The sequence below is a fragment of the Malus domestica genome, chromosome 09 (genome assembly GCF_042453785.1).
Source record: "Malus domestica chromosome 09, GDT2T_hap1".
Classification (NCBI taxonomy): domain Eukaryota; kingdom Viridiplantae; phylum Streptophyta; class Magnoliopsida; order Rosales; family Rosaceae; genus Malus; species Malus domestica.
In genome coordinates this window covers 9,670,740-9,695,387 of record NC_091669.1, presented here as the reverse complement: position 1 = coordinate 9,695,387, position 24,648 = coordinate 9,670,740, and the positions used below count along the sequence as shown (strand labels likewise).

General features: G+C 34.8%; 3 protein-coding genes and 1 non-coding gene across 12 annotated transcripts in view; 2 read left to right on the top strand and 2 right to left on the bottom strand.

Moving 5' to 3' along the window:
* Positions 1-285: 285 nt before the first annotated feature.
* On the bottom strand, positions 286-3,010 carry LOC103443023 (uncharacterized). Its single transcript, XM_070804972.1, has 8 exons — positions 2,385-3,010; positions 2,192-2,294; positions 2,006-2,087; positions 1,862-1,881; positions 1,693-1,753; positions 1,037-1,095; positions 616-723; positions 286-477 (listed from the first exon to the last, which is right to left on the bottom strand). Exons 1-8 carry the CDS (start codon positions 2,864-2,866, stop codon positions 418-420), a joined length of 975 nt encoding a protein of 324 aa, XP_070661073.1. The 5' UTR covers positions 2,867-3,010; the 3' UTR covers positions 286-417.
* LOC114827223 (small nucleolar RNA U19) lies at positions 1,343-1,452 on the bottom strand. Its single transcript, XR_003776441.2, has one exon. It is a non-coding gene; the product is annotated as a small nucleolar RNA U19 (small nucleolar RNA).
* Positions 3,011-14,565: 11,555 nt separating the features above from the next.
* Positions 14,566-17,055, top strand: LOC103411449 (probable E3 ubiquitin-protein ligase XERICO). Of its 2 annotated transcripts, XR_001787032.3 has the most exons (3): positions 14,566-14,769; positions 15,337-16,031; positions 16,550-17,055. XR_001787032.3 is itself a non-coding variant. In XM_070804898.1 (2 exons), the coding sequence occupies exon 1, from the start codon at positions 15,516-15,518 to the stop codon at positions 15,972-15,974; it is 459 nt and encodes a 152-aa protein (XP_070660999.1). In that variant the 5' UTR covers positions 15,343-15,515; the 3' UTR covers positions 15,975-16,031; positions 16,550-17,055. The 2 variants fall into 2 exon arrangements, 1 of the variants encoding a protein (XP_070660999.1); XM_070804898.1 differs by lacking the exon at positions 14,566-14,769 and having other exon boundaries at positions 15,343-16,031.
* A 2,569-nt stretch (positions 17,056-19,624) lies between these two features.
* Positions 19,625-24,648, top strand: part of LOC103421728 (RNA polymerase II C-terminal domain phosphatase-like 4) — a 131,742-nt gene continuing 126,718 nt past the window's right edge. Inside the window, exons 1-10 of one of the 8 annotated variants that reach the window (XM_070805026.1) lie at positions 19,627-19,769; positions 19,867-19,941; positions 20,285-20,430; positions 20,553-20,635; positions 21,145-21,260; positions 21,519-21,699; positions 22,094-22,383; positions 22,978-23,163; positions 23,247-23,285; positions 23,377-23,975. In XM_070805026.1, the coding sequence (XP_070661127.1) occupies positions 20,285-20,430; positions 20,553-20,635; positions 21,145-21,260; positions 21,519-21,699; positions 22,094-22,383; positions 22,978-23,163; positions 23,247-23,285; positions 23,377-23,688 (1,353 nt within the window). In that variant the 5' untranslated portion in view covers positions 19,627-19,769; positions 19,867-19,941 and the 3' untranslated portion in view covers positions 23,689-23,975. Of the gene's footprint in view, positions 19,942-20,284; positions 20,431-20,552; positions 20,636-21,144; positions 21,261-21,518; positions 21,700-22,093; positions 22,384-22,977; positions 23,164-23,246; positions 23,286-23,376; positions 23,976-24,648 lie in introns of those variants that run through there. The other 7 variants (XM_070805027.1, XM_070805030.1, XM_070805033.1 and 4 more) reach the window with 7 other exon arrangements.

Below are 24,648 nucleotides of genomic sequence, written 5' to 3'. Positions count from 1 at the left end.
TGTCAATGCTTTGCTCTCAAATCAAGGAGCTCAACCCTCAAAACCAAATGTCATGGTAGAACCAGGAGGATCCTCGTTGTGAGGATCTTTAAATCGTGTTTATTTATCGTATATCATGCGGTCAGTTTTTGTCTGGTAGAAAGGCTTCAAAAGTGTGAAATCGGAATTGCGGTCAAGCAAAACCGAAAAAACAAGGTAAAAGAAATTTTTGCACAGAATGAAGAGCAAGAAAAAAGAAACTGAAAGCAGAAGAGGTTGATCATGTACATATTTTCGCCAATCGCATCATAAAACACTCATTTATAACGACCAATAGAAATCGAAAACAAAATTCCACCTATGCAGTAGCAACAAGGATAACATAAGTTTACAAAAAGTGTGCAATCAGCACAGAGCTGTTTGTTCAGTTCCACAGCATCAATCATCATCGGAACTATCTCCAGCCACCCTTCCAATGTCATCTTCCGCAACGGTATCCTGTATGAAAATTGAAGAGCACATGTCACTGGAATCAATAATAGAAGCTAGAAGCGTATTGTGTCACGTGTTTAGGTGAGTGCGGGAGTGTCTTTGACAAGTGAAACACTTAACCAAGATGTGATTACAGATGCTTACCGGCATCTTATCCCAGTCTTTCAATTTGGGATTTGTGAGCATGTAATTATCTCTTAATGGTGCCCAGGCAGGCCCTTCACCATCCACTGCGCCCTTAGACGTATGAGCCTGCATGTTAAATCACTCTCAGTACACATTGGCCTTTGGCACTACCAACATGTTATGGAACCAAGTGGTAGGACGACAGTTACATATCAGGAAAGGACCTTCAACATCAGATATCGATCCTCCAAACAAATTTTAAAATATAAGAACAAAGAACGTCTACAACTATATGGTACATAATATATATGATTGTTCAAATCTTTGAATATAAGAAACAAGAATGTCTACAACCACTCCTTCCACCAGTGACGAACATCAAGATGGTAAAATGCTGTGGGAGAATGGAAAGGATCTGATAAAGGAAAAAGTAGCTGACCTTCAAAGATGTTTTGCCCAACTCGGAAAAGAATGCTTCTTTCCTCCGCTTTTTTATCACTGGAATTATTTAAACATCAATATAGGTAGATTAAACACAAATATTGAACAGAGGTTTCCACACTTTAAACAAACAATTGCTCTATGAGTCTCACCAACAAAAATAACCAAGCATAAAATAATTCCCCCCTCCCAAAAAAACCTGAGCCAGGATCATAAATATATATGGCATGACAATGCAATTATCATGGCAGGTGACTCGGTGAGTAAAGTTAGAGAGTGGAAAAAGATCTTTCGGTTAGTTAGAGAATGTGTGAGGCTGATTGGAGGACAATTGAAGAGGAAGAGACAGAGAGTCCCCTCAAAAGGCCTCACTGCAAACACTGAATTAATATATGCCTCCTAACTAAGCCAATATGAGATCCAAATCAATTCATATGGCTACTCAAAGAAGCATCACAAAACAACTATTACTAACAGAGACCAGAGACTACAGCAAGTTTGTTCAACCCTATATATGATATGATCACAACATATTGCTTTTACTTCAGTGTAAAATTTTAAAACTAACTCAAGCAGAGTTAATATCTGAAACTTAACAACGTAAATTGTCAAGAACGAGAGTCTCAGATTGTAGCCGCAGTAATAAGAACACACCTTTGGCATCTTTAAACTTAGAAGGATTCAGTCCTTTCTGAGCATTTTGTGCCTTGTTGACCTGCATTAGACACAAAAAGGAGCTCATGATTCAATTCGGCACAACGGAAACAATCTTATCAAAACTTTAAAAACAAGCAAACAATTAGATTCACATAAAGCAACTCACAGCATTGAACAACTTCACCACTGAACATCCAGCATTGCACACGGTAAATGTGAGCTAAGTAAGTATGAGAAACAAGTTTGATAACACTCCCAAGACAAATAACATTCGATCACATATATCTTAACCAAATGGAAAATTCGGTACCTCCTTTAGTAGCAACACCGATTAGAAACCTTTCGTGTGTGTCTAAATAGTTGGCCGGCATCACATGCCCCTTTTCTATCACCTATCAAATCAAAACGATCTGCACAAATAAGCATTAAACCTTTCAAGCAAAATGTTGGATGCACGCACATTACAATTAAAAACAAAATCGAAGTTGTGAACTACCGTGTGCTTTTCCTTCTTAGCCTCGCCCTTTGCCTTGCGCTCGGTCTGCTCCTCGGCAAGCTTTTCTGCAACAAGCTTCTTGTGCGCCGACATCACGGGTCCCGCAAAGCAATCAAACATTTTCCTGTAACACACAAAAAACTCCCAAAAACTAAAGAATTAGACATATCAGCTCAATTCTATATAACTCACCACTGCATCCTGAGAAACAGACTTCTTGATTATACTCTTGAATGCCAACCTAAACGCCTTGCAACCCTCCGAAAACTTCATGATTCCGGGCAGAATCTCGCCGTGCTCCTCGTCATCCGAAAAACCATCATCCCTATTGTGACCACCACCACCTTCCTCCGCCTCTTCCCCTGAAGACGACCCGCCACTGCCACTCGGCTCCTCCTCATTGTTTCCAAACGGTTGCGGTTGCGGTTTCGGTTTCGGTTTCGGTTTCACATGTTCCTGTTTGGACTCCTCCTCGTCCTCCGAATCGTACTCCCGGGCTCGTTTCAGAAACAGTTTCTTCATTTTCTTGTTAATCTTCTTCGGCTTCATGGCTCTGATTTCCTCCGACGAATGTAACATCTTCTCCCTCTTCTTTGCCCTGGAGCCCTTCTTCTTCCCTATTTTCCGCTTCCTCGGCTCTGCTGCTGCTTCTGGAAGATGGTTTTCTTCGGCCATGGAGTCCTGTGCTCCAGACCAAATCAAGGTTGAATCTTTGGCCGCCGCCGCTGCTGTTTCAGCCGACAACTGGCTGGGAACAAAGAATAATTAATACCAGTGAAGGAACTGTGACCCGGCGGCACTACTCGCGAAGAAGAGAAGATGGTTTGCCCTATTTTTGTCATTTTAATATTTCTCTAGACGATGTCGTTTTACTAAAGGTTTTTTTTTTCTTTTTTTTTTGTAGCACTTGATGCGGTATTTGAGAGGTGAAAAGTAATTATGTTTGTGCATTCTAGTGCAAATTTAATCTCTATCATCATTGTCACGAACAATTTAGGTGGTTACTTATTGAAAACTTAAATACTTTCTGTTAATGCCTATTCACTTTTTAAAACAATTTCAATTGTTATAAATCGAAAGCTTTATCACATTATGACCACTAATATGTGCATCATATAAAATTTATACACGATGAAAAATATGAAGCCATACTCAAGTAGAGACATCAAATAGTCAATTAGTGTTCCATTCGTCTTAAATAAGGTTTTTTACTCTACGTTTGTGATGATCTTTGCTCTTAGTACTTAGGGTTTACTTTGTTCTATATCGAAGAGAGTAAATCTAAAATATTGAAGGAAAGGATTTTTTTGGTGTAAGGTTATCTTATACATGCAACGTTACAGAGACGGTATGTTCTTGGAGAGAAAAATCATGAATGCAAAAACCTTCTTTTCAATCTTTACCTATTCTTACTTTTGTCGATGTTTACAATTGAATCACAATAATAAAATCCTAAGGGGAACAATCACACCAAGAACGCAATAGGTGCTAGCTTTTTCTTTATTTTTTTTGGTCGACACAGATTTTGAGCACTGTTTTATGTAGTTGGCTACCGTCCAATTAATCTCTAAGTATTTGAAAATAAAGAAATAGCGCATAAACCTCCTTAAGCGTCCGTCCATACCTGCCTAGGAGCTCGCCTAGGTTGCGATTCTAACTTTAACAAAAAATAGATAACTTTCATTTTGCATTTTTTTTTTAATAGATTATAAGAGACTTGTTAAATACTTAGATGATCATATATTATATACTTGTTCCTCATATTTTTATTATATTTTAATAATTTATAATCTATATGTCATTCTATTTTATAATATGTGTATCATAGTGCAATTATGTTTTTTTTTTAGGGAATTGTTATTAACACTCAAAAAATCTCATTTGGCACTCCAAAATTTTTATAATTAGAAAGAAAAATACACTTGTGAGAAGTGTAGAATGAGATTTTTTTAGTGTTAATAACAATTTCTTTTTTTTTTAAATATAAACAAGCACTTATTTATACAATATACAACAAATTTATTCAAATCCGCCTAGGCCACCGCCTAACCATCTAAGCACTAGATCATAATCCACCATCCAACTAGCGCTTAACGTCTTTTAAAATTTTAGTTTTGAAACCCTTTTGCAAGAGAGAAAATGAGAGACATGACAATGAGATGGGGGAAACGGGCTTGGGCGACCAACTTGGGCTTCATGATTGGCTTTTTGGTCTCTTTCTAGTGCTGGTGAACTACTACTACTACTACTTTTTTTTTTTTTGGTCGAAACTTCTACTTCAATTGGCTAAATTTGCATACATTTGGCAACCGATTGGATAATTTATGAATTCATTTAAAAGACACCAAAGATGATTTAAATTTGGATGCAAAGGATGGAGCATACTGTTATAGTTAACATGACTAAATCTATAAGGCAGTGCTATCCTTAACACTTTTTTTTTTTTATCTTTTACACACTCCTCTTAATTTTCAGTCGTCGGATCGAATAATTAAAAGAATCAAAAAATAAAATTAACAAATGTATAGAAGATAAAAAAAAAAATTTGTGTGAACAATACCACCCATCAATATGCAAATAACTCGAATTTTAAGCTCCAAAATGTGATGATATGATGAGATATATATACTTGTAACATCTCACATCGTCTAGGGGAGTGGATCTTGTAAGTTTTATATGTACATCCCGACCTCTTCCTAGCACGAAGCCTTTTGGGAGCTCACTGGCTTCAGGTTCCATTGAAACTTCGAAGTTAAGCGAGTTCGCGCGAGAATAATTTTCAGAATGGATGATCCACTGGGAAGTTCTCGTATGAGTTCCCATAAACAAAACCATGAGGGCGTGAGGGACCCAAAGCGAACAATATCGTGCTACGGTGGAATCGAGCCAGGGGTGTGGTGGGAGCCCGGACTGGAATGTGACAATTTGGTATCAGAGTCAATCCCTAGCCGGAAGTGTGCCGACGAGAACGTCAGACCCCTAAAAGGGGTGGATTGTAACATCTCACATCGCTCAGGAGAGTGGATCATGTAAGCCTTATATGTACATGCCCACTTCTTCCTAGCATAAGGCTTTTTGGGAACTCACTGGCTTTAGGCATCGAAACTCCGAAGTTAAGCTAGTTCGTGCGAGAGCAATCCTAAGATGGGTGACCCACTGGGAAGTTCTCGTGTGAGTTCTCATAAACAAAACCGTGAGAGCATGGTCGGGGTCCAAAACGGACAATATCGTGCTATGATGGAATCAAACCTGGAATGTGGTAGGGGCTGGACGGGATGTGACATACTTCTAGTGGTTAGCTGTCTACTTCTTTTGTTTATATCTTTCACTTGCACATGTTGATGTGTTTTTGAAAGAGAGAACAATCAAATCTATAAAAATTGACTGGCTAGAATGACTTTCTAGCAACTCTAGTCAAAATTTATTTATAAATGGGTACCTTTGGAGATGCTCTACTTTTAAACGAGAGATTTTTTAAAGTAATCAATTGTAAATAATTATATGTCTATTTTTTTTTTCTCATATATCTACTAATGAAATATAAAAATGTGGTTGTACCAACTTCAACTATTGGGTTAAAATCTAAAATATTTAGGTTTTTAACCCAGAAATAATTTTTCTGCTCCAACCTTTTGGGTTAAATTTTTAACCCGAAATTATTAAAGAATGAATTTAAGATTAACTTTTTCTTAAAGTAACATTTTAGAAAAATATAAATTATGTAGACTATCATAATTTAATTTTATGAACATTTTAACCTAAATATATTTAGATTCCGATAAATATTAAAAAATCATTAAATTGACACTATGAAACTCGTGGAATAGTACGAAAGAATATCAAACACATGATTTTTTTTTTAAATTTATTTTAGTCGTTGGATTTAAATTTGGATCATTAGATTAATTTTTTTTTTATCATTAGCTTTCATCATATTAAATCTTAATCATCGAATTCAATGAATTTAAAAATATAAAACTAAAAAAAATACATATATATATCGGGTTAGCCCACTAACTCAAGCAGAATTATGAGCTAATTTGTTTAAAAAATGAGTTTTTGGTTAAAACTCATATTTAGTCCAAAAAATTAGAATAAATAAGGATAAATTTAAAATTTAAAATTTAAATTTAAAATTAAGAGTTAGAGTAAATATGTTCTTAAAAATCCAAACTTATTACATGAAGGGGAATGTCTATTTTACAATTAACTTGCATCGAGTGAACTCATCAATTTGTTCAAGAAAAAGGACAAATAATGTGAGAGAAAAAATAATATAAAAAAGTCCATGTCAATGGGCACGCACCGAAGATGGTAGAGATGGATGATTGACAAGACAAGTTCAGTCAGATAAGAGATGGATGAGCACGTGAAATTCACCTGATACCGCATCATTATCAGGCTTTTCCTGTCAGCTTGTTTTAGCTAAAGTTCAATGAACTTCCATGGCACTACACGGCTCCTCTCACCTTTCAAAACAAAACAATGATTCCGTGTGCGACGTGAACGTAACTATATTGACTAAAGTATATATATGCGCCCGCGAAAGGAAATGTTTTTTTTTTTTGTAATCTAGATACTTTGACGAATGTCGTTTATTACTAAAAGGCTTATTATATTAACATTTCATATATTGTTGAATAAACTTTACATACTTAATACACTTTAGATTTATTTTTTTAATTAAAAATTATCTTAATACACCATACATATTTCCCCATAATATTCTCATATCTCATATTCTTAACATACACCTTATATTTTCTACATACACCGTACATTTTCTATACTCCCCACATTCTTCAAATCTTTTTTTGAAGGAAAAAAACCCTATCATCCAGCGTGCTTGATGTGGAGAGAAGAAAACAGACACTTGAGAGGCACCAATTGAATGGAATAGGTAATTGCAATAATTCACCCTTAAATTGAATGAGTTATTGCAGTAATTCATCACTGAAAACAGTGAGACGCCAATTATTAAAAGGACCGAAGAATTGTTATATGGTTAGAGGTTAAACTTAATAGCACAAAGAAAAAAAAAGCATATTATTAGAGAAGTTCCTAAGAGAGAAACATTTAGGTAATATGGTTTTCTGGGACTTGTAAATAAATATTAGGCTTAAATCAATCAATAATAGGGCTTGGGTAGTCTAGTTTCTAGTAAATCATAAGTAGATATTTGGGACTAATCTCCCTTGAAATCAAAATCAGCGAATAAAATAACGCAGATAGCTTAAACAACGCTCATAGCTTGGTTAGGATTTAGTTCAACAATTGAGAGTGAGGGGTTTTGATAGTTGAAGAAGGTAAATAATATGTTAAAAGTGATTTAGGGTGTTTTTAGAAATTTCTTGTTTTTTTTTTAAACCTAGTAAGGTCGAAATTGTTATTACATAATAAGGTACACAAATCATTTAATATTAAATTTTAATGTTGGGTGCATTTAACATTTTGTGAAATGCTAATATATAAAAAAAAAACCTATTTTATATACTCATTGATAAGTTTGGTCTGCATGTCATGAATAAAGGAGTGGAAACCCTAGATTCTGGGTGCCTCTTTCTCCTCCTCCAATGGCTCTCCTAATCTCTTCACAAATTAGCATTCCGGAATATTTACAGCAATTCGGCATCTTTAAACCCTAAACTCTAAACTCGAAACAACAGATTACCAACAATTCTCATACTTTCAAAGACTGTCCAAAATATGCATGTTATTATTTGTGAGTGAAATCTTAATATGCTTTTAGTAAGGTTTTTTTTATTAGGACCCTACAAAATGTTGAATACATCTCATATTAAAATTTAATATTAAATGACTTGTGTACCCTATTATGTAATGACAATTTTGACCTTATTAGGTTAAAAAAACAAGAAATTTCTAAAAACACCCTAAATCACTTTTAACGTAGTATTTACCTTCTTCAACTATCAAAACCCCTCACTCTCCATTGTTGAACAAACCCATAACCAAGCTATGAGCGTTGTTTAAGCTATCTACGTTATTTTAGTCGCTGATTTTGATTTCGTAGGAGATTAGACCCAAATATCTACTTATGATTTACTAGAAACTATACCATCCAAGCCCTATTATTGATTGATTTAAGCCTAATATTTATTTACAATTCCTAGAAAATCATATTACCTAAAGGCTTTTTATATTAGCATCCCACATTAAAATTTAATATTAAATAACTTATTTATCCTACTATGCAATGACAATTTTGACCTTGTTAGGTTTAAAAAAATAAAAAATTCTATATACACCTCAAATCAATTTTTACGTATTATTTATCTTCTTCAACTATCAAAACCCATTGGATCATCCATTGTTGAACAAAACCCTAACCAATGAAACTACAAACATGTTGATTGAGAAAAATTATTTTTGACGAATGAAACACGAAATCGATGTTTTAGAAGCTTCACATGAGGTAAGATTTCATATTATTTATTGTTATAGTGGTTTTGACTACATCGATAATTATTTAATCTTACTTTTGATGCGTTATTCAAGCTTCTATGTTCGTATTCATCTTTTAGGGATCACATGGATTACATGAAGAATTAAACACCTACAATTACCACCAAATATTAAAAACAAACGACATGAGTTTTATTGATGAAATTGAAAACAACCCATATATGCTTTAAATCCCATACAGTATATTTTGTCAAAATTTTAGTCGGCATTATTTGTCTAAATTAAAAGCTTTATAAGATTTGAGAAATGTGGGGTGTATGGAAAATATGAGGTGCATATACAAAATGTAAGGTGTATATTAAGAATGTAGGGTGTGAAGGTATTATGGGGAAGTAAGTGAGGTGTATTAAGATAGTTTTTAATCGAAAAAGCAAATATAAGGTGTATTAAGTATGTGAGATTTATTCAACAATTTATGGGGTGTTAATATAATAAGCCTTACCTGAATGTTTCTCTCTTAGGAACTTCTCTAATAATATGCATTTTTTTTTCTTTGTGGTATCAAGTTTAACCTCTAACCATATAACAATTATTTGGTCATTTTAATAATTGGTGCCTCACTGTTTTCAGTGATAAATTACTACAATATAACTCATTCAATTTAAGGGTGAATTATTGCAATTACCCATTTCATTCAATTGGTGCCTCTCTAGTGTTTGTTTTCTTCTCTCCACATCAAGCACGCAGGATGTTAGGGTTTTTTCCTTCAAAAAAAGATTTGAAGAATGTGGAGTGTATAGAAAATGTGTTGTGTATGTAAAAAATGTAAGGTTTATGTTGAGAATATGAGATGTGAGGGTATTACGAGGAAGTATGTCGAATGTATTAAGATAATTTTATATATTTCATCATCAAATTTGTGCTTGATGCATGTCGGATCTGTATTATTGCATCCACAACCGTCTGAACTTGTCAGGCTTTAAAATATTCTCCAGGTTACACAACAAACTGTGCATGTGCAGGTCCATGTCCATTTGTGCGTGCACCAGCTAACAGCTATTCAATGGAGTCACCAACAATAATGTTGTCTAGTCCACGTCCATTAATTATTACCATGCATCATGCATGTATAGTAATATTACGTCATATATAATTCTTTGAAAGGTAAAATAAATGAAGAACAATACCAGACATCGAATGTATGAATAAACATTGTTAACTACGAGAACTACAAACTCTTTGCTCACATATCGATCAATAAAATGTCTTATTGTGCCAAACTACTTATTATGATTCGAAGAAAAAACCATAGTACATTTCACATATCATTATCAATCACAAATTGGACGGTCGGCATTTTCAAAGATGGAAGTTATCTACATAATCTTAGGATGAAAGTTTGGAAGAGTTAGATATGTTTTGACATTATAGTCAATCTTTATCACAATCAAGTTGGGTAATAAGGTCAGCATGGTAATCCAAAATCAACCTCATACAAATTAAAGTCAAATAACGTATAGCTTGAGTGTTAGAACATTTTACGCTCATGCATGTATAGGTTTATTTTTCTTGACGCCGATAACGTTAGTAGGTAAAACTTAGTTGTTAAAAGGGATCAGTGGAAATTAAACCTTCACCGGAATGCATAAACATGATATTACTTTTTGTCACTGTGATAAAACGTCATCTGCTATGCTTATGCATAGTTAAATCAGCTTTCTAATTTAATACAATATTAATAACTAGTTAAGAACACTGCTTCGTACAGCCTAAGCGCACAATATCAAATCAAGACAAACTTTGAAATATTAGATATATATAACCTCTCATAACAAAAGTACAATCGTAGACATGATGTTGCAAGTGACCATACATACGTATAGTTTTGGTCTTTTCTTTGCGTGCATGAATGAACCACTCCCATAGTTCATATTTACCAAACCAAAAGGATATTTTGACATTATTTTATGGGATCAGGTCAGATTCCAGGAAAGATGCGTCTCTAACCCTAAATGCACAAAATGTAAACTTACAAGACACTCTCTTCTTTTTCTTTTAGTGATGAAAGTGGCAAAAACGAATCTATAAGATGTGAAAGTTCCAAGCCTTCAAGAAAAAGGTAGAAACCCTAATAAGGAGGTCCATCTTCATCCAAACTATGGTCCATGCATGGCTAACATTACTACAAACACATTGTTTAACCAACTGCCACGTGGAAAATGGTGGTGATGATTGGGGTGCTCCCATTGGCCCACTACCATGTCGTTTTTCTAGAGCTCCTTTCGAGAAACGACACGCGGGCAAGAGTGAGTCCACAAAAACCTGCCTAGAAATGTTGACACATACGCGCCTGCGTACACAGAGGCATCGTAGCAATGGGACACATTGGCATGGCGACAATTGGTGAAAAATGACATGCAATCAGACATCCAATGACACATGTCTATTGTAGGTGAAATCTTAGATGGGGACAATGGTACCTATCTTTGGCCACTTGATAACATGATATACACAGCGGATTGCTCTATGTGTTAAGTTCGACAGTCTTTGGCGTTCCACTTATTTGTGTTGCTCATGTATTATACTTAAAATTTATCACAGTTTAACCAACGTGTTGAAAATAAATTTCATATGACTGATAAAAGAATTTTACAAAAGTTTATAAGTAAGTTGGGCTCCTTATAACTTTAATTTTACGATAAAATTTCAAGTTTCTTTGGCAAATATAATTTGTTCTAACAAATCACTTCGTTGTAAGATATTCTGGGTTAAGAACCTGGACAATTGTGAATGAAAATAGTGCAACTCTTGTTACGATAGGCAAAAATGAAAAATATGCATGTAGTTGTTAACAATATTATTAGGGAGATCAATTTTTTAAGGATAATGCTAGGAAAATTAAATTTGTAAACTAAATGATGTTTCTCCAATAGGAAATAAATACGTTAATCAACACTTAAATTATAATTTAATCATCAAGAACCATATCATTTAGTTTACAAAATTTAGTCTCTCTAGCATTACCTAATTTTTAAATCAAATAATATCTCACCAATAGAAAATAAGCATGACAATCAATACTTGAGTAATACTCAATCATCAACAATCACATCAGTTTAAAATTTGGGTAATACTAGGGAGACTAAACGTGTAAACAAAATTTTGAAACTAAATTATATGAAAGTTGATGATTGGATTATTACTCAAGCGTTGATAAACATGTTCATTTCCTGTAATGCTAGGGAGACTAAATTTATAGCCAATATTTGCAAATCAAATGACGTGAGCACGTTTATCAACGGTTAAGTAATAATCCAATTATTAACTTGTATGTCATTTAGTTTAATTAAAATTTTGATCTCTCTCTAGCATTACTCTTTCGTTAATATGAATGAGGATGAGAGATTTGGAAGGTACTGATTCTTCTTCTCTATATTTTTTGATTCAGTAAATTAGTTGAGACTGAAGCAGTAACGAAACTAGCTTCTCATGTATGTTGAGTGGGGTTGGAAAGGAGGGGAAGAGCTGCTGAGGTTGGGGCCAAGGCCATGACATGCTTATCAGCTTACGCATGGCTCCACTTCTAGACTTGAGAGCTGTAACTACGAAGGAAGTGCAAAAGGAGAAAACGAAAGCTTGAAGAACAACATTTAATTAGAAATTAAAACAAATTCTAACGTTAAAAGATGATGTATCTCAATAATTCTTAATGCTGTTAATAAAATCACACCCTTTAGCCAAGTAAATTTTCCATGACGTCGTCTTTGCATTAAAATCTCGACATGTGATACTAGGCAAGTGAATTGAGAGTTCAAATTTTCTGCACTCAAATTCTTTGTTGCCTCTCCATGACTTATGTTGTTGAAAGAAGTGTAAAGGGCCCTTGTTAATTTTTATCTGGCTTTTTAGTTAAAATGGTTCATGAGTTTTGCACAACACATCACTTTGATCCATGAGATTTGGAATCAATAGACATGGTTCATAAGATTGTCCATCATTAATCATTTTGGTCATTCCGTGCAAAATTATGTTAAATAGGGATCAAAATGATAAATATACCCTCAATTTAATAAACAACGTGTCCAAAATCATTTGACAAAATTTAAGGGTATTTTGGTCATTATATTCTTATTTAATGGAGATTTTTTAAGGAATGACCAAAATGATTGATTATGGATGGTTCGGTATGAGATACCATACCGAAACCCTTGTCCCGATTCCCAAGCCAAAATTTTCGGGAATCCCAATTTGAATACCGATCCCAAACCAAATTTTTGGGAATCCCGAAATAGTGTCGGGATTTCGGGACAAATCGGGAATCCTGAAATGGTTTTGGGCTTTTGGGCTTTTGGACTAAAATTTGACATATTATGCTTATGTAACTCATTGAATGAATTGTTAGATTGTGCAAACATATCAAGCAAGTCTCATTCACATTCTTGGAAGTGATAGATTGTGCAGACTGGTTAGTCTGAGACTGAGAATCTATTGCATCTCTTGCTAGTTTAAATGCAAATATAATCTCATACGGGGGCACAAGCATTGGATTGCAAACTGTAAACTTTGCTTGAAGGCTCTTAACCTAACTGACAAGCATTGCTACCTTGCGCTGCTTTGCTGTCCATTTACCAATAATATGCATATGTAAAATACATATTTACAATGCCAACAAGCTCCATTTATTGGTGTAAACAGTAAAGAGACTCAAATATAGTAACTAGCTGATCCAACATTCTTGGTTTCGACATAAATAAAACAACATTGCTTACGTCATATCATAATTCATAACATATTCCATTATCTGTAATAAGTTCAAACCATAAAGTCCATAATCAATTATAAAAGAATAATATATGTATAAATATATATATATAATAATTAATAATATATATTTTTGGTTCGGTATGGGATTTCTGAAATATCGAGAAGCCAATCCCGAATCCCATACCAAAATTTTGGGATCGGTTCGGGATAGCATCCCAAAAATTTCGGGAATTTCGGTTTGGGAAATTTTTGGTTTGGGATCGGGATTTTTGGGAATTTTTTCCACCCTTATGATTGATGGTGGACAAATTCAAGAACCAATTATATTAATTTCAAATCTCAGGGACGAAATTGAGGAATTATGCAAACTTCAAAGATTATTTTAGCTAAAAAGCCATTTTTATCCTTTGATATTCTTTAAGTCATTCGATCTGGTAGCCAGAATTGAGAGTAATATGTAGAAAGTAAACTGGGTTGTTTGGATAGCACCACCTTTATTTTATTTTTAACAAAAGCACCACCCTTTATTTAAACCATGGAGTATGATTCTCTCCCCTTCTATTCCCATTATCTTCCCTCCCCTCCTCTTACAAATTGTTTTTTATCTTATTCTGCTTATTAAAAAATTAACATAAAACGTTGACGTAACTTAATTGTAACCATTCAAATAGTAGGGGAGAGAAGGAGAGGGATACTAGGAGGAGAGAAAACCTTACTTCTTAAACCACACATAATAATATTAACTCTTAACTTATTTCCTAAAAAAATTTAAAAACTAAAGACAAATTAAATAAAAAAGAAACGTATTACTCAAATAGATAAACCCAAAGAGCCAGAAAAGATTTTTGACCCAGAAGATTTGAACTTGTAAATCGAACACAAAGCTCCATGAAGATAAATTTGGCAAGTAAAACTAGAGAATGTTTACCAAAAAAAGACATGAAAGCTGATATATGAAAATGGGATGAAAAGCAGGTTATAAAAAGCCTGTAAACAGAAGAAGGGGATGTTGATATAAAGTAACCATGGTTAACAGAAAAATGGAGTCCGCAAAAGACGGAAGAAGGGGATGAAAAACAGGTTAAAAAGCCCTGTAAACGGGAGGGGGATGTTGAAATAAAGTAACCACGGTTAGAGAACCTTGGTTAAGTTGCCGCTAATCCTTGGTGTGGGGTGGCTCTCTTGCTATAAATATAGTGAGAACTGGTTATGCAGAGCAGCCATTGTCAAACAAAAACTGTATATATATTTATCCTGATTGTATTTGTATGTGTATGACTGCTGCCTATAATCCCTAGAATCTCTTCTTCTTCTTCTTCCTTCAGCTCCTCTGGATGTTACTCGGTTTCTATCAGGGCCAAAAGCTTGAAGCTCCAAAAGCCTCACTCTGTGTAAGTCCAAATTCTCAGCCATTTTTGAAGCTGTAGACTTTTATTTTCTGCTTATTTATTCATTTTTATTTTCTGGGCTTTTTTTTCCAAATTGTTTGTTTTTTCTGTTTAGTAATCAAAAGAATGCATTTTTAATGGTTTTTGGAGGATTAATTTGAAGAATTCTAGATCTCAAGTCATCGTATGATACATTTGGTTGCCGGGTATGTTGGGTTTAGGAAATTGGGTTGTGGGGTGAGATCAAGTTGCTTGCTTTATGTGTCTTTTCTTCCATTTGGTATTGATCTTCTGAGTTTTTAAGAACTCTGTTGGGTTTGAGGAAATAATTGGTTCTGCTCTCTGTAAAGTCTAGGGTATAAAGCTTAGTTATTGCTGCAGATCGGTTTTGTTAATTCTCTTGAACAGAATATGAAATCGCTTCGATCAAATAATCATTGTGTTAAATCAAAATTTCGCTGCGAAATTTTAAGCTTTTTATGCTGAAGGGTCTGCTTGATATCGATAATTCGATATCATGGTTCAATCTTCTTTATATAAATTCTAATACTTTCCTTGATTGCATTGCAGGTCGGGTAACACGAAGATTTCGGTGACATTTTCATCTCCATTTGACTAAACTCTTACTCATCAAATTGATATAATAATCTGTCTCCCGTTTCGCGTCTCTGCCGGTTCAATCTGGTTCCACTGCCCCTCAACAATCTTGGCAATCCGATTCGAGCCAGTTGAACTTGTGTTTTGATCACATGGGTCTCTCTAGTCTACCAGCTCCATCAGAAGGTGTTCTATGTGTGCTTTTAGTAAACACTGCCTTATCAGTCTCCATTATCAAAGGGATAATCCGATCAGTCCTGCAATTGGTTGGTATCCGTCTCTCATCATCTTCCCCGCCGTTAGCAGACTCCTCTGAAAACCTCTCAGAATCATTTGAGTTTCATGTCAGTCCCTCGGCTACTTACATTGAGGAGATCAGGAGCAGTATCCCAGCAATTCAGTTCGAATCTGTGTGTAGCTTCAAGCAGCGGGAACACGAATGCTCAGTCTGCCTAACCGAGTTTGAACCTGAATCGAAGATCAACCACTTGTCCTGCGGCCATATTTTCCATCAAAATTGCTTAGAGAAGTGGTTGAATTACTGGAACATCACATGCCCTCTTTGTAGGACTCCTTTCATGCCCGAGGAGGACGCACCCTGCTTCTGGTGAAGGGTTTACAAAGCAAGAAAATCGCGATGAATGTCATGTACAGCGTTTAATGTACAGGTATTTGACAAGAATGCATCGCCTGCCATAGTGTTGTTATACTATGTTATGTGCGAGTTAAAACCGTGGTAATATGTCCATCAGTCTCAGAGACCAACATTTTTACTAATGTACATATAATGAAGTTTACATATATCTACTTTCGCCTTTGAGTTGTGATTATCGAATGTTCGAGTTTTACTTGTGTCATGATTTAGTGAGATATTTCCTTTCCTGCTACTTCAAGTCATATATTGTAAAGCCGAGCGATTCTTGGGTGCTACCAGTTGTATACAACTGTGATATGACTGATTTCCTCGGGGTGTTACCTGTTGTATACATGGTTGTGTACATGACCGGTGATTTGATCGATTTTCTCGTGTGCTACCAGTTGTATACAACTGTGATATGACTGATTTCCTCGGGTTGTTACCTGTTGTATATATGTTTGTGTACATGACCGGTGATATGACCGATTTTCTTGTGTGCTACCGGTTGTATGCAACTGTGATATGACTGATTTCCTCGGGGTGTTACAGGTTGTGTACATGGTTGTGTACATGACTGGTGATATGACCGATGTTCTCGTGAAATATAGGGTGGAGTTTGCTTCTTTCTTAATAAATGTGTTATGAATCTATGGATGGAGTTTTCATTTCCTTAAGTTAACATCAAGGAACGGAAATTAGGAGGCGGCTTTGAAGGACCATATCTTCTCAATGGTTTGAAAAAAAATGGAATAAACCCTAAGAATTGAAGCATCAATTGAGCACTTGAAACAGCTGCTTGGAGGAAAAAAAAAGCTACAAAATAATAGAGAGATGTAGATGTTGCTTTTGGATTTGGATCAAAGGGAGGACCGCTTGAAAATAACGTTATAGTAGTGGTCCTTTTTTCTTTGTATAGCTTTACTAAATATGTTTATTCTACTTTTCTAAGTTAAATGGACTTAATGGTGGTATTGGTACTATTACCGTACCAAAATTCATGTACCAATTACCATACCAAAGATTTTGGTATGATAAAATCTATTATCATTACCGTACCGAACTTTCGGTATGCCAAATAGTTTGGTTAGCATGATATGATAATGGTAATTACCATTTTGTTTTGGGCCAAAATTTGATTTTTATTTCCAACCCAATTCAAGGCCCAAAGGTATTTTCGCCACTTCATTTGGGTTTCTAAAACTTTTTTATTTAATTATGAGAATTTTACAGAAATTCATTTAAGAAACAAGAAGTAATTAGATGAAAGAATTCAATATCCATAAAAAATAGTACAAAGATTCCTAAATTCTATCTCTACATTCTTTAAAATTGTACAAAAATTAACTTGATAGACGAAGCTAGGGAGAAGGACATCCCAATTTGATGGAGGAGAAGACGAAATGGACTGAAGAGAGAGAGTCGGAACTAGAGCAACAGAGATGAAATCAGTGGTTAGATGAGTGAAAATATGAAGAGTTGCAGCGCAAAAAGACTTATGTTTTTTTATTGAGAAAGTAGAGGTTAGATTGTGAGATGATTGGATAAATCACTATGAAAAATATATAAAGTGCATATATAATGATAATAATACCTAATTCTATATAAATGATATGATATTAATAATAGTGGTACGGTACGATATACTATTGGTAATAATTTTGAATACAATTACCGTACAAAAAATGTATGGTACGGTTTGTACTGTACCATTACCAATGGTGCAAATTTTTTGGCACAACCTTAGTATGGTAATTTGGCAAAACATTCTACCCCTAAAATAAAGGAGAAATTCTTGAGTGTAGACAACCAGAGGCTATTCAACCGCCCACACAAACCCCATCCCGTGTATTTTGTTACCACTCACTTCGGTCTTATGTGTCTAGCGTCTGTGTCCAGACTGAAGAATTTCTCCAAAGAAAACGAGAAAAATAGTAATAAAGTAGAGCTTCGAGTATGTTTACCTAGAATGGGAAAATTTGGAAATAGGGGAGAGAGGGAATAGTAGTGAGCAATTGTTCACGATATAATTACGAGATCGAGCAATGTTTTTTCAGCATTTATATTGGTCGTGGCCATCCCGTACTATCGGCAGAAATTGGCTGCGGAGTGGGCGGAAGAATCAGATGATGCCGCTGCCGGAGGAGGAGGAGCTCAGGAAACCTGGCAACAAGGAGGACAAAAACAAGGGCATGTGGATATTACCAAACAAAAGAATGTTTTCCTCATTTAATGTAAATAGTTAAATACCTTTGATTAGGGACAATTCGTAGTCTTAGTTCGTGACCAATAATTACTTTATTTATGACATGTTTACGAACCAGTAATCAGAATAAAAAAGAAGAATTGAATTCTGATTACAGAGTGTTTTAATGTTTATTAAATATTGGTGAATAAACAAAGTAATGAGATTCACACTAATTTTAGAATTCTATTTCTCATTGTAGAGGAATTAGACTCTTTAGATATAATATAAGTGGTATTTCAATTCCGAATGATATGAGGAATTTTGAATGAAAATCTTTTTCCTTATATAAGTGGAATTTCAATTCCAAATAAGGAGTTCGAAATAGTACATGGTTATTTGCTATGGAAACCCTATTTTTATGTTGAAGATTATGTGCAAAAGTTGCAATTTGTGCATATTGGAGCCTAACCTGACCTTTAATAACTTCCCCGGTTAGTGTGCCAAGAAAATCTTGAGCCTCATTGGGCAGCTCGTATAAAGGATTAGATTATTGTTCTAAAAATTCATGTTAGATGCTAAAGTTTATGCTCCATCCGTAGCGTTTTTTTAAATCTTAGAAGTCTTAACGAAACATTTCTGGTACTATTAACTTTTAACGTTAATGATATTTTTACTTTAAAAAGTCATTCATGATATTATTCATTTACAACATTTTTTTGTCATTTTGATTAAAACTCAAGGTTTTCAAATCATTTTTATTAGTTTTCCTTAAAATATTTAATTGTTTGGAATAAATAATCGAATTTTGATGTTTGATGCATTAATGTACTAAATAGTACTCCTATTAATTAAATTGGGTCCCCATATTGTTTTATACAGTGTAACCTACCAATTTATCTTCCAAAAGAGTAATATTAGTCCGATAATACCCACTTTAATATCGAATCAATGATATTTTAATACATATATTATTATTTTAAAAAATAATTAATAATAATATGTTAATTAATTTTGTTTTGAATTACAAAAACAAGAATAAGTGACCTCTTTTTTTTTTTTTTTTTTTTTTAAGAGGCACAACTGGTGATAAGTTACGACACTCTTTTCGGGGGCCGAGAAGACTCATATAGGCATTTCAGCCTTCCCTAACCACATGTCTGGCTTCCACGTTTCCAACTCAGACCTTCAGTTTTTTGTTGTAAAGAAACCTTGTAATCCACCTTTTACCAATGGATCACCAACTCGTGGTTGAATAAGTGGGAAAAGGATGATCATTTTCCTAGGGATCTTAGGAATCTCGTGATCTCACCCATTCATCGTGCAGTCAGAAATCATTTTAAAATTTAAAATAAATGTAAATAGTACTTAACGAAAACTAATCGCAAAATATATAATGAACGAGTGAGATCATCCTTTTCCGAATAAGTGACCCCTTCGGATAAGGCAAAATATAATCCAAAATAAAAAAGTGACTATACAATACTGTACCTAAGAATGTATTAGTCGGGTGTTTCGTCTCGCTCTCTGTCTCCCTCTCTCACGCGTCGATCTGCAACCTCACTCCCGTAGCCATCGCAATCCCAGGTTTTCTTCCTTCTCCTTCTTCTTCTTCTCTCTCTGTAGTTGTTGGGTTTCTCTCTTATTTTTCTTGCAATTTTCTTTCAATAAATTGATTGTATAGTTTTGTCACCAACGCATCATCCAACACTTTGGCCAAGCTTTCGTTCTCGCACCCAAATTTGAATTCTTCGTCGCGGTATGTTCGCTACTTGGTTACTTCTCGTTTCTTTAAATTTTCTAAGCCTGATTTTTTTCGTAAACCCTAATTTCGGGGAAGAAATTATTTAGCTGCTTTCTAATCACTTGTTCTATCAATGTTTTGGTTTTACAAATTTTCTTGTTCGATGATTTGGGTACTCATAAATCATAATGCGGATGCTTATTCCGGCGATTATTGTTGTTTATTGGCTAATAATTATTAATGAGCCGCGAGAGAGTTGAGAAAGGGTTTAATATTCCGATTCGTGGTCTTAGAATTTTTTATGTTTTATGTTAATTTAAATATGCTAAGGGGTTTTCTTTTGGCGTGAATAATTTAGATGAGTATTGCCGATTCACCACTACACTCGTCTAGCAGTGACGACTTTGTCGGGTTTCTTGAGAGTGCCCTGGATTCTGGTTCTCCGGGGTCCTCACCGGATGAAGAAGCTGATGATGACAGTGACGTCGAGATTGATAGTAATAGGTGCTAAATTCGTTGTTCTTTTATGTTTAATGTGTATTAGTTTTTATTAGACATCAGAGATTCTATAAAACTGTTGGGTATGTTCAAAGGTTTTAAGATACAACTTGTGAATTACCGTGCAGTGCAAAGAGGCGTAAGGTAGAGTTTGGAAGCACTGAGGAAATTCCTGGGTCGACTTCAGAAGTTTTCGTAGAAGAACTCTCAGGTAACTATTTTGACTTAGTTGGATAGTGTTTTGCATTGGTTTGTTACGTGTTGTTCCCTTCCAACTCTGCTCTGTGAGAAACGTTTCTAATAATGAACAACTTTGTTAGTAGCAAGACCTCCTTCTGTAGACTTATAATTGCGCTTCTTTTCTTTTCTTTCTAACTTTGTATATCTGGCTTTTGGTCTGTTTGTCTCACTCTTTAGATTGATGAAAGCTGAAGAGTTAGATGTAGTCATTATGGAGTTTAATAGTGGGAAAAGGCTTTGTTGTTGTTGTTGTTGTTGTTGTAGTGTTTAGTTATAGTTTTAACTCAATATAAGGGATGAAAAGGTTTTCTTGTCTTTTTCGTAAAATTAACTGGACAGACACTAAGGAAATGATCAGTTTCTTGGAATGTCCTCCATCATAGAAACTGTTTCTGCTCAAATCTCAAAGGATATATGTGCAGATCTTGTTTTTTTTCTCTTGAACGCAAAATGTTGTATTCATCATGCTACTATATGCAGAAGCATCCACGAAGGAGGACATTTGTACTCATCCTGGTTCATTTGGAGATATGTGTATCGTCTGTGGGCAGCCGGTGGATGACAAGTCTAGTGTGATATTTGGGTACATACACAAGGTACGCCTTTAGATGACTGGTTGGTGGAGGTGGATAGAAGAATTTGTACGTCTTTACTTAAATATTGGTAGCATACATGCATACAATAAATTTTGGAGGCATTATTCAACTCCAGTCACCTTTAACTTGTAATTCAGGAATTATTGATCCCTAATGTAAAATATAAACTTATTCTTAAAAAGAAAGTCAACTGTTTTCATGTATCCATTTGCTCGTAATATGTGGAATAACTACCTAATCTATTGGTATCTATTGCAGGGATTAAGGCTTAATAATGATGAAATTGACCGGTTACGCAAAACAGACATTAAGAAGTCGTTGCGCCATAAGAAGCTTTACTTGGTCCTTGATCTAGATCACACACTGCTTAATTCTACCCATCTGAATCATATCTCAGCTGAAGAGGAATATTTACATAGTCAAATAGATTCTCTGCAAGGTATGTGATGTTTTCCCTTCTTGTGTTTTTGCTTTTGTAACATATTACAAGCGATTCAATTTTAGTGTATACATCTATCTTTGTGGGCTCTTGTACTTTCTCCTGTTATACATCTTCAAAGCAAGTAGTTTAGAAGAATATTTCCTTCCTTACAAATACATATGCTGTTCCTGTTGAAATTTTGCTAACTGGAGAAAGGTTTCTACTTTTAATCAGTTACAAAGTTGTTCATTTGCTTCTGGTAACATGTTTCTGGCTTAAAACAAGGTTGATTAGGTTTTATTTGTTTTAATTCATTGAACATCTTATCATGTGTACATGCCTTTGCATCCTCATAGTATTTTTGTCCAATTACTTACATATTCTAACTCTGGTTCCAATATGATACTTGTAGATGTTTCAAAAGGTAGCCTATTCAGAGTAGACATTATGCATATGATGACCAAGTTGAGGCCCTTTGTTAGGACATTTTTAAAAGAGGCCAGTGAAATGTTCGAGATGTACATATACACAATGGGCGAACGAGCTTATGCGCTGGAAATGGCTAGGCTGCTTGATCCGAGGAAAGAGTACTTTGGGGATAGGGTTATATCACGTGATGATGGTACCCAAAAACATCAAAAAGGTTTAGATATTGTGCTTGGACAAGATAATGCAGTTGTGATCCTTGACGATACAGAAAATGTAAGTACTTCTATTCCCTTGATGGTACTGAAAATTAGAATTTCATTCATAACCACCTAAACCTTTTTATTATTTTGTTAATTTGATTAATGTAATCCCAAAGTTGCACCCCTATGGGTTCCACTTCGCGGTAATTTTAAGTCTCACTTTTATTTGTTAGGTCTAGAAGATTTAGGTTGGCAATTTCATGTCCATCAATCAAGGATTTCCTGATACTTTAAAATAAAATTTAGGGAGCCAACTGAGGAAGTTTTAGAGTCTAAATAAAACTGTCCTTGATGAGATATGTTTGAAGCTGTTGTCATAGCACTAATTAAGGGAGCCAACTGAGGAAGTTTTAGAGTCTAAATAAAACTGCCCTTGATGAGATTTGTTTGAAGCTGTTGTCATAGCACGTTCTCGTTATGACGCAGATTTATTGTTCATATAGTTACCCCATTGATTATCGCTTAACAAATATATATGCTTCCATAGAAATCTTTATTTATCCTAATTTTATGATTGGATGCAGATGCCTGGTTATCAGTTTAATGGTCTTTTAAATTTGTTGTTTATCTTTTGAAGGGTTATCAATGTTGATATCCATTATTGTAGGCCTGGACAAAGCACAAGGACAATTTAATATTGATGGAAAGATATCATTTCTTCAGTTCGAGCTGTAAACAATTTGGGTTTCGCTGTAAATCCCTTTCTGAGTTGAGAAGTGACGAAAGTGAACCTGAAGGAGCTCTTGCAACTGTTCTCGAAGTTCTTAAGCGAGTCCACAACATGTTCTTTCATGTAAGTACCAGTTTATGTCTATATGATGGCAAAAAGTTACATTTTCTTTGTGTGCTAATCTATTGTTGGTGGCCATCTTGAAGGAATTGGAGGATAATCTTGTTGAAAGAGATGTGAGACAGGTGAACAAGTTTTTTCAGAACCACTAAAACATGACTATTTCCTTTAGCTTCATATATTTAATATGGATTCTTCGGGATGCTATTTTTGTAGGTGTTGAAAACTGTTAAGAAGGATGTGTTAAAGGGGTGTAAAATTGTTTTCAGCCACGAATTTCCTTCGAATGTCGATGCTGAGAATCAACCTCTCTGGAAGATGGCAGAGCAGTTGGGAGCCTCTTGTTCGACACAAGTGGACCCATCAGTGACACATGTGGTTTCAGGAGATGCTGGCACAGAGAAGTCTAAATGGGCGGTCAAAGAAAAGAAGTTTTTAGTTAATAAACAGTGGATTGAAGCTGCAAACTATATGTGGCAAAAGCAAGCTGAAGAGAAGTTCCCAGTCAAGCAAATGAAAGCCACATGATCTGTTCTTGCAGCAGCACTAACTTCATCCTTTTTGTGCATAGTTTGAGATACTAATCACTCCTCTTGTTTCGTACAGTGCTGTCCTTACACCACTGGTCTCGTATTTGAGGTGGAACTTAATTTTGAATCGTTCATTACTTTTAAACAGAAGACGATTGCTGACTAGGTGAAGGAAAATTTGATAGCGGATTGAATTTTTGATGTTTGTCTCGGAAGTAGGATACCGAACTTGTATGTAGGATATGGTTGCAGATTTATGACAAAGGAGAAGATGTTTTGGATGCATCAAGTGTCAAATTTGCTTGATGATTGCAGCTCTTTTAATTGCTTTATTTATTTCTCTCTTTGCGGAATTATGTTTTGACGACCTACCCAGCGGGCTTCTGAAGGGATATATGATATTTTTTTATGTTACATGATATGATGTTCTTTATGTTCAAAAGGTATGGATATAATCATGAAACCAAAGTTAAAAAGACTTACTTCCACATGCTGATATAACTTGCAGAAGAACTTCAAATGCACGCGTTTAATTTTGGAGTACTTATGCAAGCTGATATAGTTTGCAGAAGAACTTCAAATGCATGCGTTTAACTTTGGAGTACTTATGCATGCTGATATAGTTTGCAGAACTTCAAATGCACGTGTTTAACTTTGGAGTACTTATGCAGGCTGATATAGTTTGCAGAAGAATCTCAGATGCAGGCACGCTACAATAGCAATGTACTCGTGTCCTTAGATGCTTCACTCGAAATTACATCTTCTCTTAATCATAGAAGTGCTTTTGTACAAGTGTGTCAATTAAAATCCAAATGCTTATTACAAGAAGCACTCAACCTGTGCTTCTTTAAAAAACACTCAAATCTGCTACTTTCGAGGAAAAAATTAATATTCATAATCTGCAAACACACAATATTTCTTCGCTAAATATTGTAAGAAGCACTTTTAATTTTTTGAA

Coding starts and splice junctions, on each gene's coding strand:
- LOC103443023 (XM_070804972.1), bottom strand. CDS start 2,866: ATGGCCGAAGAAAACCATCTTCCAGAAGCAGCAGCAGAGCCGAGGAAG. Junction 2,295..2,384: donor TCTGTTTCTCAGGATGCAGT/GGTGAGTTATAT, acceptor TGATTGCTTTGC/GGGACCCGTGATGTCGGCGC. Junction 478..615: donor AAGACTGGGATAAGATGCCG/GTAAGCATCTGT, acceptor ATTTTCATACAG/GATACCGTTGCGGAAGATGA.
- LOC103411449 (XM_070804898.1), top strand. CDS start 15,516: ATGGGTCTCTCTAGTCTACCAGCTCCATCAGAAGGTGTTCTATGTGTG.